Genomic DNA, 15,934 nt, shown 5'->3' with positions numbered 1-15,934 from the left:
GGACGACAGGAGGGTTAGGGGACGACAGGAGGGTTGGGGAACGACAGGAGGGTTGGGGAACGACAGGAGGGTTAGGGAACGACAGGAGGGTTGGGGAACGACAGGAGGGTTAGGGGACGACAGGGGGGTTAGGGGACGACAGGGGGGTTAGGGGACGACAGGGGGGTTAGGGGACGACAGGAGGGTTGGGGAACGACAGGGGGGTTAGGGAACGACAGGAGGGTTGGGGAACGACAGGAGGGTTAGGGAACGACAGGAGGGTTAGGGGACGACAGGAGGGTTGGGGAACGACAGGAGGGTTAGGGGACGACAGGAGGGTTAGGGGACAACAGGGGGGTTAGGGGACGACAGGGGGGTTAGGGGACGACAGGAGGGTTAGGGGACGACTAAGACAAAATGTTGCATCTTGACTAGAAACAACAAGGAAATGAACTTCATACTTAACATACTGATGCCACAAAAGTGTTCTTTCTCTCTCTCTCTTGCTCTCATGCACACACGTACACAGTCAACCAAAAAAACAGGTACACCTGTGCGTGGGCCCCCCCCCCCCCCACACACACACACACACATACACACACACACACACACAGGAGTGGCGGGCAGTGCCATACGGAGGTTCTTTAAAGGAGGAGAAGGACTGGGGTGGAACTGGCGTCCCTGGTGGGCAGAATTCAGGTCATCTTTTGAAGTGGCTGCTAATCCCTTTAATGCAAACGACATGCCCCACTTGCTGCGCTCCCGTTAAAACGCGGCCTCGGACTCTCCCGGCTGGCACGGACTAGCACACCTGTCTCAGGCTCAACTTTTTAGCAGCATACAAAACGACGATGGCCAACAACCCGGAAGAAGACGGGTTGTCTTCATTCCTGACTGCACCGGACACGTCAGCCTCCGATTGACATGGACAACACATAACTGCACAGTGGAAACGTGTTGTTTCAGAGATGAGCCCTTCACATACGTTTTAGCCCAGACGCTCTGTCTGTAGCACTGGCGTCACCTAACTCCGGCCGGGCCCCTTTCTGCTGCGGGCACGAGCCAGCATGGTCACGCTGAGACAGGATAGCTGATGGGTGGTTTGATGTTGAGGGCGGGGACAGAACTGTCACAATGTCTCCGCCCCTTTATGAACGCACTGGTCCTTGGACCGTCGCCCTCTGCTTGCTCTGCTGCCGAACTCCGGCTCGAAGCAAGCGAGAGCGAGCCAGGCGTTTACAGAGAGAGCGGGAGAGAAAGAAAGCAAGGGGGGGGGGGGGGGGTTCTCCAGAGGACGCCTTTGCACAACCAGCTACACCCCCCTCCTCCCCCCCCGGCGACGGTGTTCGTGGTCCTGGTGGAGGCTGAGTTGCAGCTTCCCTAATGAATGCAGGCCGTTACCCATCATCCCCTGCTCTTCGCCAGCTCCCAGGCGGCCTCGCTGGCCCCAGCGGCCTGGCACTCCAAATGGCAGGATATTGACACGCCACAAAGTGACTGAGAGAGAGAGTGTGTGTGTGTGTGTGTGTGTGTGTGTGTGTGTGTATTGGGTGGCGGCGGGGATGAGAGTGTGTATGTGTGAGTAAGATTGAGAAAGAGAAAGAGATGAGAAGAGAGAGAGAGTAAAAGGGTTGGGAGAGAGAGAGTGCATGTAGGTGTGAGAGTGTCTGCCTGCATTAATGTGTATAGGCATTTGTTGGTGTGCAGGGGTGTGTGCCTGCCTGCAACCCGAATGTGTGTGCACACAAGTGTGCTCCGAGAGCCCAAAGGGACATGGCTCTTTGGAAATAATGTAGGGCTCACAACAGCTATTAAAGGGGGAAATCAAGCCCCCTGGGGAGACAGGGGGCTTGGCTAACACACAGCACACTGCACCTCTAGCCTTAAACATGTGACAAGCCCCCCGCTCCCCTCCCTCACACTGCCTCTCGCTCAAGGACAGCGCTAAACGCAGCCGAGCAGGCTGGAGAAGAGAGAGAGAGAGAGAGAGAGAGAGAGAGAGAAGAGAGGAAGAAAGAGAAGCTAAATGAGACAGGCATTTGTGACTGCCCAGTGTGTAGCGAGCGGGGGGGGGGGGGATGAGATCGCTGCTCTTAGCCTTTTTGCCCATTTATCGGCGCTCAAAATCTCTGCACCGACGCACACACGTCGCACTTATCGCGCGTGCTGATCTCATAACCAACATACAGCCTCCACGTAAACATGGCGGGTCGGGTCCAGGGGTGCATAATATTGCAGCCACTGTAAATGACTAGAGAGACCACAGCGTCACAGCCCAGAGCCAGAAACAAGCGGGTGAGAAGAGGAACGCGATGAAGGGAAATGACGCAGCACGCCTGTCTCCACAGCAGCTCCGACAATCCTCACCACGGCACTCCTACACATCTTCATATTAAACCTCACACTACTGTTTATATTTTAGATTTAAAATGTTTCTTTTTTTTGGGGGGTGGGGGGGGGGTGGTTTGATGAAATGGAGCACGGATTTGCTCCAGAGCTCTGTCTGCGCGCGTTATTGGCGACCTCGTTATGGAGGGGCTAGATTCTGGGGAGAGCTGCAACACGGTGAACTTGGCTTTGGAGAAGGTTGATATCTGGAGGATTCACTCCCTTCTGGAGAAGCCTGAAATCTGGAGGATTCATTTCCGTCTGGAGAAAGCTGAAATCAGGAGAATTCACTTCCTTCTGGAGAAGGCTGAAATCTGGAGGATTCACTTCCTTCTGGAGGAGGCTGAAATCAGGAGAATTCACTTCTGGAGAAGGCTGAAAACAGGATTCACTTTCAGGCCATTTCAGAACCATTACACCAGGCCATGAACTTTTGTTTTCAGGGAACAAAGTAGTTTAAAAGCCATAGAGAAGCCATGTTTTATATGCAGTTATTTCTTGTTATTGTACTGGTTTCAGTACAGTTGATGAATTCTAAAATACAACTGCATGACTAATTTTACTAAATATTTAATTCATTATTTTTTTCATATACAATTTGTTTTGTTTCCTTCTAATTCTGCAGCGACCTTTGCTGAATATTAGCAAATATTTGCCTCATCTTCCCCCAAAATAAACATTTCTATTGATAATTCCACCTTTCACCTGTTTTAAACAGAATCTACAGTGCTATGCTGCATCACATACGAGAATCCTGTCCGTACGAGTTTGAGTGTGGACTAGAGAACCTACTCATAAATGACTCTCAAAGCATTCGATCAATATTCTGTAACTTCTGGGCGGTAAAACTGGTTACCGTTTCTCCATCAGTAGAATCTGCCTAATATACTGTTTCTCCATCCTCGTTTATGGGTTTAAATAGGGCTATGCGCTCTCTCAGTGTCTAATGCCACAAACTCAGTGTGTCAGTGTTGGGTCTGTGGCTGGTTCATTCTTTTTCTCCGTTGCTTTTGTACAAACCTTTTTTTTTTTTTTGAAGGCCTTTCCGTGTTGAACAGAAGGTGTGTGAAGGTGTTTGGTGAGCACCTCCTCCCCAGAGTTTAGTGCCCCTGCCCTGGCCCCGCCCCCCAGATCTCTCAGCCAATGCTGGTCCTCCAGCATGCTGGGTGGGCAGCCAAACCCAAGTAGTCAATTCTCCTCTAAATTAAGTTTACTCTGATCGATACAATAGCCTCCTGCACACCACAGCACCCCCCCACCACACACACACACACACACACACACGCATGATGCGAGTGTTGCCTTACTCTTCCTCTTCTCTCCTCTTCCTCAGTCTCTGCCTGAGGCTCTGTCAGGCTGACCGGCCTCGTGCCTTTCATGTCATTACATCATCTTGCGTCATCCTCCTCCACCCTCTGCCACCCCTGTCACCCCTCCCCTCCACCCTCCGCGGGTGCAGGCGTACAGGGCTTTGGGGTTTGGGCTTTGGGGTGAGGGGTGAGGGGTCAGAAAGCAACTGAAGGTACGGTCCAGCGCGTCCCCCGCAATGAGGTGCAACATGTCCGAGAGTCAGGTTTGGTTTAGCCAGAGAAGGATGTAGAGAAAGAGGGAGGGGGAGAGTGACAGAGAAAGAGGTGGAGAGAGGAGGATAGAGAGAGGGAGGGTGATGGAGAGATAGAGAGCGAGAGGAGGCTGGAGAGTGAAGAGGATGTTGATTTATTAAAGGATCACTGGTTGTGGCGGCTCACGTTTCTCTGGCGCTTATCGATAGCGTCGGCAGCGGCTCGGCCGGCTGTGGGACGGGTGATAGCTCGGAACCTCTGCCCCTAAAAATCAGGCCCCAGCTGTCTTAGGGCTTTTCTTTAAATTGTTAAAAACCGTCGGCTAAGCTAAAAATGGAGAATATTTTATATGGTGGAGTTAAAAATGGGGGAAGGGAGTGAAAGTCACAGAACTTCATCCATTACCTCAGACGAGTTTGCCGTTGTATAATTCATCTTTGGTGTATGAGAAAAAACACGCTCCCCTTAGCAATAGCTAATAATAGACTGCGGTGCTGTTAGCTGTACTGGCTGCAGTGGAGCCAGGGTACAGGCCACGGAGGCGCTCCGTTTGGGCCGCCGAGGCAGCAGACAGCTGCCCAACGCCGAGGCGGCGCGGCACGCGCGCATCGTGCGTTCTCCCGCGTGAGCCCCGGCCCTGCTGGAGGGGGAGCGGACGGAGCAGAGGTGGCGCTCGCGCCCACGCATCGCACAGTTGGACAGGGCTTCGCTGTGTCGTTGGAGCGTCGGGACGCTGGCCGAGCGTGGTGAGCACAGCGAAGTGTCCAACAGACCCCCGAAAATGCCTCAGCCTGCCTCCTCTAGTCTTTTCTCATAAACCAGCAACACTGATGTCTGGAGTGCGCTTTCCAAGTGTTGCGTGCCAACAGATTTGGACCAAAAAGCTTGACGACAACATCTGCCCACCATTTCCTGTTGTCATAGTGTCCTGTGAGCGGTGAGCCATCTGCAAAGTGCTCTGCAGCGCGCGCCAGCCTCTGGCTCCTCCAGCTCACCACTCAGGGTTTTAATTAAGGGGTGCTGATGCCACCCTTGGCTGGCCCGGACACGGAGGAGCTCCGGGAAGAGGAACCCCCCCCCACCCCAGCGCTGGACAGCCGCTAATTACGGGTGCAGCACCGGACAGGTGAGTCACCCTCCGCCGCTCACGCGTCCTACGGTGTTCCCAAGTCTTCTCATTTACTCAGAGCAGACTCGCATTGGAGAACGCAAGAACGGTGTGTGAAAATGGCGTCCAGCACCGTGGATACGGACACTGGGTTTTTGCACGCTGTCAGCATGCTGTTCAGGTGTTAATGAGGTAATGGTTCTTAAACTATTGTCGTAGGTAGTTCCGTTTATCAGAGTGTGGAAGACAAGATCTCATTTTGACCTCTCCTGCCAGGGCAACAGCCTTTATTTAGATTTAAAAAAACAATAACAAGACTGAATTGAACTTTATGATTGTAACTATGGCAACAGATATCAAAAGAGAAGATGAGACAAAGGCAGCTCAGGCATACGGGAGAGTGCATCCCACCTTGTGATTAATGCAGCACTTAACGAAGAAGCCAGAGGCTGGCGTCGTGAGATCACGCTAGCAGATATTACTCATGTTCACTTCTACCTTCATTCATTAGGAACAGGCTTTAAAGGAAGACAGTGTCTTGCAAAATATGATTTATACCTCGATCTAAATGGACGAGTCTAGTGAGAAGCTACTAATATAACGTTTACTCAGGACATGTTAGCGTGGTATGATTAAATATGTTGCCTGTCAGTGAACATCGCTTACAAGTTGAATTTCGGTTTGTCACGTGAGGTGAATGATGTGGAAATACCTCCAGTGCTACTCCTAAACATCTTCCCAAGTGCAGCAGGGTCTTACATGTCACTTTTCACCTACTTTCCACCCTACTGTATCGTTAAAACCAACATTTAAACATTTACGTGCATATTCAAGCTCCACGGCTGGATTCGGTCAGCTGGAACACAAACTGCTCCTGACCCCATGTGCTGTGTTCTGGACCCTTAGTTCTAAACCACGCCATCAGTGGGTCAAATGCACTCAATCAATCCAGGGACAAGAACATCGGGCCAGGACAACCCGGCACTGCTGGCCTCGTCCTGACCCTCGCCAGGGGGCCTGAAGTGGGCCGGGTCTGCTGCCATGCTCCCTGGTCTCCAGTAAAAACAGGACTATGTGAATAAGTCCAAAAAAGCACGGAGAAGCAGCCCTTCACCACAGTGAATATCCACGAGGCCAGATACAGAGCTGACCACATCCTGTCTGACCACAGCCAGAACCGTCTCTCTGCAAACCCGCTGGCCTCCGTATGTAGTGCAAGTTAGGGTGTTTTCCAGAAGAATGTGTGTGTGTGGGTGTGTGTGTGTGTGCGGGTTCGTGCACGAGTAAAAGTGCACGAGTGCTCTGCTTTTCAGGCCACATTCTTCCACTTCTATCCAGTTGTTTTTTCCTGGTCTTTTTTTATCTGCATTGCTGACCAGTACTAAACGGCGTCCTCCTCTCCCTGGAGGATGCGTCGGTACGCGCCTCCACCCCCCCCACCCCCCAAGACTTGTCCCGCGTTTCCCGCGACCCCGTTGCCGTGAATGGTTCTGTGCGCAGCCCTACAGAGGGAGCCAGCGCGTGCGTGTCGAGCAGCGGTGTGGCAGACGCCGGGAGAGGCTTGAAGTACGAGTGGAGAGGCAAACAGCCATCCTTTAACAGCTCCGCCGCTCCAAATGACACTCATTACCCTGTCGCCGGAGCGCAGGCAAACGCGCCGGCAAGCTCGCGCACTGCCATCCCGCTGTTTGACTGAGGAAGCAAAACAACTGCACAACTGCTGTGTTATTATGGGGCCTCATTAAGGGAGAAAGATAGGGAGAGAAAGAGAGAGAGAGAGAGAGAGAGAGGGAGAGAGGGAGAGAAGGACATTACAGACAGATGTAAAGGCGAGGGGACGTTTGCGTGTTACGACCCCCTGACTCAGGGTTCGAGGATGTTTAGTGGTAATAAAACAGACACTGCGTGTTAACAAAGTGGTGACACGACACGTATGAGTGAATATGCGATGACCAGGGACAAGGCAAAGCTGGAGCAGCGGAGGAGGAGGAGGAATACGAAACACAGCCACTGGTGACGGAAGTGACACAGGCGCGAACGTTCTGCGTGTCAGAAATGACGGTATGGAATCGGATAACGGGATACAACTCTACATAGAACAAGGGATGGAAAGTTAAAAAAGGAACATTGTCAACAGCAATTGATGGACAAAAGAGGAAATCAAAAGACTGAAAGTACAGAGTTGACATCTGTGAAGAAGCCACAGACCAAACAATGCATTCAAACTATGGCGAACGCAAACTATGGTGAATTCTGGGAAGTAAAAAAAAAAAAAAAAGGCCAGTCACAGAAGTAGCGGTACAGTAAAGACACACAGAGATGAGTTTCCTCTGCTTCCACACCCTGGCCAAAGAGCAGAGAGAGGAAATATTATTCAGACACGTTTCACATGGCTCTGAAGTGACAGAAATGACTCCAACTCCAACTGCGACTTTTGCAAGACAAGAGACATGCGAAGCGCGACGCGTACAAAGCGCTGGAGACGCACCAAAAAATCAGACACGGTTAGTCAAAACTCCCGACTACTAACAGCGCCTGCGGACGCAAACATAAAAGAGAGGACTAAATTCAGAGGTGATGTCAACACACTCATGCCTTTCACACACACACACACCCACACACCCCCACACACCCCCACACACACCCCAAAAAACAGCTAGGACTTAAGAGCCCAATTAAATGCTTTCTTTAGGGACGGATGGGGGGGGGCAGTGTTCTTCCTGGGCCCCGAGCCCTGGGCAACATCCTCTAATTAGACGCGGGAGGAGGAGGAGCTATGCCTGTCACTGGAAGGAAGACGAAGTCCGCAGGGCTCAGAAACACTTGCGCCTTGCGAAGACTCTCTCGCCCACCTCGCTTACGTGGAGAGCATGCAGCTCACAGGCTGTGATGTCACGTGGCAAGTTAGCACACGCATGAGCGGGCGCGAACCCAACTCAAAACCACAGTACCTCTCAAAACTGATGAGAGTGATCACATGATGATCGCGAGATTGTGTGCACTTTTAACTAACTTTCCACTTTTAGATAGCATCTCTCCTACATAAAAATGTAAGTCAAGTAAAAACTATTTTTTTAAAGTAAAAAAAGAGCAAAGTTATTGCAGAATGACTGAAAACAAAACAAAAAATAAGGTAAGAATAAATTAATACAGGTATAATAAGATTATCGACTAACAGAATGCAAACCTAAATAAAACATGTTTTTAACTGCTTTTTTAAACTAGTGACAAAGTTCCACATTTTTGTGCGTGAAAAGAGGGAGTTTTTGTGCTTCATAAAAACAGGCTGCTTCAGCAGAGATTCTGCGCTTCATCCTGGGAACATTCGATAAAGCAGCACACTTTGGAACATCTGTCAGACATTCTGACATGCTAATCTACTAAAAACCAGTTAATGAATTTTAAAATAAAATCTAAATGAGACAGGCTAGCAGTATAAGAAGTAAAAAGGTTGTTCTATGCTCTTTCATGTTTTTGTATGTTCTCTGGCTGCAGCGTTCTGCTCAAGTTGCTGTCTGTCAATTGTGGTTTTTAGACGGTAATTTAGCCGAGAAAAAAAACCTCGAGTCAGCTCCTCTGCATCTTGTGGGTTTAACTGGTGTTCTATAATTCTTATATTCTTATATATTCTTTTACTGCCACAGCTGGAAAAAAAAACAACAACTATGGACTATGGAGGTGTTTCCGACAGCTTGGCTTGATCCCAGCTGTGCTATGTGCTGTTCATGGCTCGTAAAAAAGTTGCAGTAGATGTAGTGTATTCACGTACACCCCTAAGATCCCCCAGACTGGTGACGCAGTCACTGAACACCCAGAACTGACAAATCTAAATCTGACAAAAAGGAAAAAAGAATTTAAATGAATATCATTTGTATATATATATATTAATAGGATCATTTGAACCGGGTTCAGTTTATTCACAGCAAGCCGTGTTGTAATTCACAAACAGAATACTGATGGAATAAAACAATTTCTCAGTGTTGTGTGCTCTCTTAACAGTTGTAAAGCTATTTACAATAGCTCTGAAACATTCACTGTTAATGTGCCATTAGTGGCATTCCTTTATGAAAGTTTATGAAAAGTTTACAGGAAATTGCACAGAAGTGTCAGAGATCAAACAAGGGGATAGATTTGTGCAGCGTGTGCGCGTGTCGCTACTGTTTGTTTGGATCTCGCTTCCCCCGGCGTGGGGAGAGAGAGAGACAGAGAGAGAGAGAGAGAGAGAGAGAGAGAGAGAGAGAGAGGAAGCGCGAGAACACAGGAGCTCATAGGGGCTTCGGGGAGTGTCTGTCACGTCTCCCACTAGACGACGTGTTTGCATACGCACATCAGACCCAGTAAGAAGCAGGAACAAAGACTGTCTTCACGGACACACACCCACACCCACACACCCCCACACACACCCACTCACCCACCCACACCCACACCCACACCCCCACACACCCACACCCACCAATATACGTACGCATGCAAATGTACATAATCCTCTAGGTTTTGCTGGGCTGTCTTGCTGTAATCTAGCTGTGCAGGGGATGGAGGGCGCTCATCTCCGCCATGCTTTCCGTGACGTCTGTGCTCTCTTGGCGGTCCTGATCGCTCTGCTCTTTGCCTCATTATAACACATAGAAATACGAACAACGTTGCCACAAACAGGCCGGGAAAAAATAAAAACACCGGCAAAATTCTGACCGCATCAAAAGTTTGGAACGCCTAGTGTGAGAACTAGCGGGAAATGGTTCTCTAATAGCGCGGTCCAGCCGGGACTGGGAGAGCTCAGTGAAGCTATGAGATCGCTCCTCTGTGCTACCCCGAGATTCTGTGGCACTGTCTCCAGGTTGTTAAAAAGACCGGCTGAATTTGTGAGCGTCTAAAAACCCGTGAAAGTGCATTTCACAGGTCGCCTCCAGCTCACCTGCTAATGTGACGTGAAAATACTTCGACTCCATCAGCATTCATGGTGTACTTTCTCCTTTTCGACAGCAGGGCTCAGGAATCAGCATGACAGATGCTGCCAACAAAGACTTTTAAAGTTCTCTCCAGCTTTGAAAAAAAAACAAAACCCTCAAGTTAACCAAAGTTGTGCTGCCCAGGTTGGAGTCGCCCTGTGCGTAAATCGATTATAGTTCAGTTTTCGCAGGAGCAGAGTTGGAGTGGAAGATGAGGTGCAGTAAGTAAACTAAAACTAGTAAACACTAATTAATAGAAAGAAAAAACCTCAGTAGAGAAAGAGTAGAGCATGCAGAGGAGAGAAGAAAAGGGAGGTGATTAGTGAGGGAGGAGGTCCAACTGGGGGAAGCCGGCCCCTCTCTCTTTGAAGACGTCCATTAAAACGGGGAGGCCCAATTACGGTGAGGATGGTATGGGCTAGCTAAGCAGCAGCCACCCTGCAGGAGCAGTGACTCCCGACGCTCCGCGGTGGAGCCCAGCAAGGCTTTCCTCCCTCCGTGCCTCGCTCCACATCGAAGGAGGTGCTTCCCTGCCTCAACAAGCCGAGCCTTCTACTGAGTGGGTAAAACACAGTCGGCTTGGAGGCTAATGTCACTCATCAGTTAGTGGAGGATGTCTCCTGGACCCCAGGTTTGGGAAGTCCTGGACCACGCCCAGGTTCCAGATTTGGTAAAGGTAAAGCTTACCTGAGGTAAAGTTTCTCTGAGGTAAAGCTTGTTGTGGCTCAGTTTCAGGCTCCGGTTCTTGTACAAAGACAAGGCTATCAGCTTTTATCTGTTACTGAGGGACTCATAATTCTTGGACATATTATGAACTCCTAATGATTTTTTTGGGGAAAAAAAAACCCTTTTATGTATAATTTCATTGCAATATTATCTAAATATGCAGTAATAATATTAATTGGCAAGACTGCTGTGAGGTGGTGTGAAAGAGAAAGAGTGTGAAAGAGAGCACGAGCGAGCGAGCGTGCTAGCGTAGTCGCTTCGAGAGCTGTGGCTGGTTAGCAGATCCTCCCCAGACCTCCTTCCCGGCACTGACTCACTGCAGAGGAACGGCACCCTTGGCCCTGTAAATGAGCGGAGTGTGAGCCTAACTGGATGGAGTGAGCAGAGGCCCAGCTAGTCAGAGACCACCACCTCCCCTGGACTCCCATGCCAGATCTCATACAGGCCCAAGAGTCAGTCAATCACCGTGTGTACATGTGTGTGCGTGTGTGTGTGTGTGTTCCTGGGAGGGCTGATTAGGCCTCTGCTTTCCCATCGTCCTCCTAGACAGGCTGGTGGAAATTGGCCGGCCCCTGGCAGGGCCTGGGTTCACCGGAGGAGTACGGCTTTGCTTGGGGAGGGTGTGTGCGCGTGTGTGTGTGTGTGTGTGTGTGTGTGTGTGTGTGTGTGTGTGTGTGTGTGTATGGGGGGCTGCATGGTGAAACTACCTGTCACAGCTCTTTGTCTCCAGCAATGAACTTTGCTACAAATGAATAAAATATCTCTGGAGCTTCCCAGCATCTCCCTGACTCCCTCGCTCTCTCGCTCCATTCCTCTCTCTCTTTTTCTCTCTCTCTCCTTCTGCCCATCTCTCCTGCGCTCGGCTGGAGCCCGACCCTTGACCTCCCTGACTGGAGTGAGGGATGATAAGGAGGGTCTGCTCTAGAGAGTTGTCAGCGAATGAGAGAGAGGGAGGGAGAGAGAGAGAGAGAGAACGAGAACAAGACAGTGAGACGAAAACGAGGATGTCTGAACGTCTCCCGGCTGGAGAGCGAGAGAAGCATCTGACCGACTGGTCTCAGCTTGGGCTGGAGGTGCCGACTTCTGCCACACATCTGACAAAGTGAGAAAGTGATGCACAACACTCACACCGCTCGCGCTCATCCCAGCAGCAGTCTAACACATGGGAAAGGGTCAGAGTACATCGGCGGGTCGTTATTAGAGAAAACAGGTCGCCATTCAGCACCGTAGCACTGGTTTCTCAAGCTTCACCCATTTCATTTCAAAAATCAAGGTAATAAAACAAGATAATAAATTTCCGTTTTGACAAGATACTGGGCTTGACTGTACTGTCCTATCACTATTGTCCAATCACCTACACCTTTCAAATCATGAACCTTTAACATGCCTTTTATGTGATGTTTTACAAAGTATTTTAATCATGCTCGTACACACGAATGCTTGTGTGTTTGGCTGTATATGTGTGTGTACATGTGTGCGTGTGTGTGTGTGCGCGCCTGCACGTGATGCATCTACACATGGGGCACAATCTGGGAACAATTTTCAGGCGAAATATAATAAGCGTGTTTCCCCGAGCGCAGTCTGCCGTTGCTCACCCAACCCTGCCTCATCCACAACAAAGAGCCTGCGCCCTTTCACGGCTGCTCTTATCTCGACAAAAAGCCCAGAAAACAAGCAAAGCGCACGCAAAACGCCACCACGAGGAGACGCACATCACTCCATCGCAAAACGACGACACAGGGACGCGTGCTGCAGGTTACACAGAGCTTACAGGTAATCACAGCGTTCATTTGAGCGGATCAGGTACACGGCACTGCGGCTAGCATGGACAAGCCGTGATTACTGTCTCTGTGATGACGGGTCACGCGGACGCCCCGAGTTTGGGTCGTTACGGCGTCAAGCTCGGAGATGACGAAGGTGGCCACCTGATCCTCGAGCCAGCAGCCCACAACGGGTCTGGAAACGGAGACGGCAAGCTAGAAACCTCCGGTTTGCGCCTGGCCGATTCGTTGCCACGAATGAAAACACTTCCAATATGAAAGTGGAGGCAGAAGATGTGTAAGACGATGAAAACACTTTCAGCACGCACGTTCTTCTGTGTGGCGCTAGCTGCTTTTTGTGGCCCCACTGCACTGGGATAATGGCGCAGTGACTAGCACATGCACCCACTGTATCTGAACGTTACAGCACCCACAAACACACTAAATGAGTGACAGAACCACAGGCTGTGATTACAGGACTTATATTAGAGAAAGCGCATTTGAAATTAAACTAAAACATAAGCAAAAATGCTAAGATGGCTAACAGGCAACACTAGGCATAAGGTTTTTTTTGCCATCTGGTGCTCACTGATCATGTATTTTTTTACGTGCTTTGCTCCTGTAAGGCAGTGTTCCTCGCGCCACATCCTGAAGGACCACAGCATCACACAGTTTAGTGCGTTTCTGTCTCAAAGCCACCCTGCTGAAGTCCGGCTGAACAGGGAGTGGAGAAGAAAGGAATGTACAGGGGCAGGTAGAGGGCCTACGGGGGCAGGTAGAAGGCCTACGGGGGCAGGTAGAGGGCCTACAGGGCAGGTAGAGGGCCTCGAACTCTACAGGACTACATCTCTCCAGGAGCTCTGCTGGGATGCTTGGTGTTTTAGAGGTTGATCATTTGGTGGTTTTATGATTTGAAAGTTTATTGGTTGGTGGATTGGTATTTTGGTGATTTACCTATTGGGTTGATAGTTTGGTTATTTAACGGTTTTGCTGTTGGTAGTTTAGACAGTTTGGATGTTGGTGGTTTGTTGGTGGTTTGGTGGCTGGGGGTCTGATGGATTGGTGGGTTGGAGACTTCCTCACCTGAAGCTCCGTCTGAAAGAAGAACTTCTGTGGGCACTGCGTGCAGTCGTAGATTTTATCCTCCTGGCCATGAGCTGAGAAGATATGCTGTTGGAGCTTACTGGCCTGGACAAATACTGTGAGAGAGAGAGAGAGAGAGAGAGAGAGAGGGAGAGAGAGAGGGAGAGAGAGAGAGGGAGAGAGAGAGAGAGAGAGAGAGAGAGCTATGTAATGAACAAATATTAACCACAGTATTAAAACATAAAATACTAAATTAAACTATGACCCAGGCAGGCATGATCCAAACTGCTAATGTCTCATATTTAAAAAGCCCTTTGAACAATGTTTTAAGTCTCCTCTTCTGATGTTCAGGTTGGAGACCAATGAAATGATGAAGAGTGTGACTAATAAGATCAAAGAGACCAGCGGCTTGCTCCGACACCACCATGAAGGCCTTTCCAGGCAAAAACGAGAACCACGTCTGTACCTTCTACTGTCCAGTGGTGCCATTTTTCAACTGGCTCAATCATGTCTCAGTTTTTTGCCTTCTGTGCCAAGAGGCCCATACTGGTTCTTGCTGGGTTTGTTTTTGATTTTTGACATCAAGGCTTTGGTTATTTAAAAAAACCAAGATAAACTATGGAAACCAGTAAGTGGTGCAATGTCTCCCAGTCCATTCCTTTATTGAGAGACATGTCCCCTCAGCATGTGGCTTTGGACAAATGGTGCTAGAACAGTACACGTACTGTGTGGCTTCTTACTGGAGTTTAACCCTTTAAGCCCACAGTAGCAACCATGCACACACTGGGAGATGGAGATGAAGGGGGTCTGGTCTGAATAATAAACAGATGTGTGCTGAAGAACCATCAGATGAAACAGCAAAAAAAAAAAAAGGCTTCAATTTCTAATCAAACTTAAACCACTGTGAGGAAACTAAACCGAGTGGCAGGAAAGAATAAGTTAAGTTGTCCTGATTGCATTCAGGTTGCAGGAAATGCAAGCACTCGGCGTAACCCAAATTCCCTCTCCCTGTCTCTCTGATGGGGAAGAGAGAACCAACTACACCTCTAAATGCAATGTGCCAAAAATAAATCAATAAAATAAAGTAAAATAAATGAATAAAATGTTAAAAAAGACCAGTGCCAAGGTGGACAGCCCTGATCTGGGCCACAGCAAACATCCCAGTGCGGCAGCGTACTTGGGCAGGTGAGAAAATCTAAAAATAAGCCTGGCATTTCACCACGGCCGTTTGACATCCGGAGTGCCATCTCTCACGGCGACGCTGGTAGAGGAAGGGGTGGGGGGTGGGGTGCATCGCGGGGGCCACGTGCGGCCTCGCCCGCCAAGGGGAATAACGGCACGCTTTATTTAGCAGCCCATCGAGGGGACCGCACGGTAGAAAAATAAACAACTGCAGAAATTGGCACTGCCTCAAGTGCAGAAACACAGTCTCCATTAGTCTGCGTCGCTAATTATATTGACAATATAAATATTCATGCAGAGAGGGTTTGTGTTTATGCATAGCCTGAGTACAGTCAGTCTGATACAGACATGCAACTTTGGGAAGCTCCTTAAAAAAAGACATACTGTGGCTTAAGCCTGTAATTAAGCCGTAGTCAGTGAATGACTCTCTGTGTGTGTGTGTGTGTGTGTGTGTGTGTGTGTGTGTGTGTGTGTGTGTGTGTGTGTGTGTGTGTGTGTGTTTTCGGATGTGTGCATGCACGTGTATAAGTGGATGTGTGTGGCGTGGTGTATGCATCCCAACTCTCAAAGGATGACATCAAACATGTGGTTTGTTCTAGCAAACCCATGTGTTTCTTTCTTTCCAAAAAGAGCAGGGGTGGATGTGCGGGGTTGGGGGTTGGGTGGAGTTGGAGGTGGAGAAGCAGGGGGTGGGGTGAGGTAGTTTTGTCTCCAAGGCACAGAAATGCTAGCAGAGTTAGCATTTTGGGCTTCATTTGCACATCTTACAGGGCATAAACAACTTTTGCCACGAAAGACCATGAGGATGTTGACAGAGCCAGGGGAGGAGCCTGGAGAAAGGGGGAGGAGCTTCTCCCAAGCTGATCCATGGTCCCCACCGAACAGAGCTGCAGCGGCGGTCCCGCAAGCACGTCCCCACGTGGAAAGGCACCTAGATCCTGCCATACAGCAGGGAACAGATTCGGAAGTTCTGCAAGCAGAGTTCAGAAAGGCACGTAGGCTCCACTGCTCGGAGTTTTAGCCTGTACATGATCCTATTACGTTACCAAGCCATATGTGCGTTCTGAAGATGATCCGTGCGCCTACGCCGCGGGTCCGAGCATCCTCTGTCAGGGTATAAATATTGAATGCGGTGTGGAGAGCAGAGCGCAGACAGCAGCGAGGCAGAAGATAAGCTGCCTCCTGTGGAGTGGCAAGCAA

The 15,934-nt window shown here is 49.6% G+C and overlaps 1 protein-coding gene across 4 annotated transcripts in view; it reads right to left on the bottom strand.

Moving 5' to 3' along the window:
• The window catches only part of LOC113585511 (zinc finger protein 521), a 105,092-nt gene that overhangs the window by 3,718 nt on the left and 85,440 nt on the right, over positions 1-15,934 (bottom strand). For all 4 annotated transcript variants that reach the window (XM_027023033.2, XM_027023034.2, XM_027023030.2 and 1 more), the window contains one exon: positions 13,553-13,668. In XM_027023033.2, coding sequence (XP_026878834.2) covers positions 13,553-13,668 — 116 coding nt within the window. The remainder of the gene's footprint in view (positions 1-13,552; positions 13,669-15,934) is intronic.

This window comes from Electrophorus electricus, chromosome 19, assembly GCF_013358815.1.
Source record: "Electrophorus electricus isolate fEleEle1 chromosome 19, fEleEle1.pri, whole genome shotgun sequence".
Classification (NCBI taxonomy): Eukaryota; Metazoa; Chordata; class Actinopteri; order Gymnotiformes; family Gymnotidae; genus Electrophorus; species Electrophorus electricus.
The sequence above is the reverse complement of the archived record's forward strand: the minus strand, read 5'-3'. Positions and strand labels throughout refer to the sequence as shown.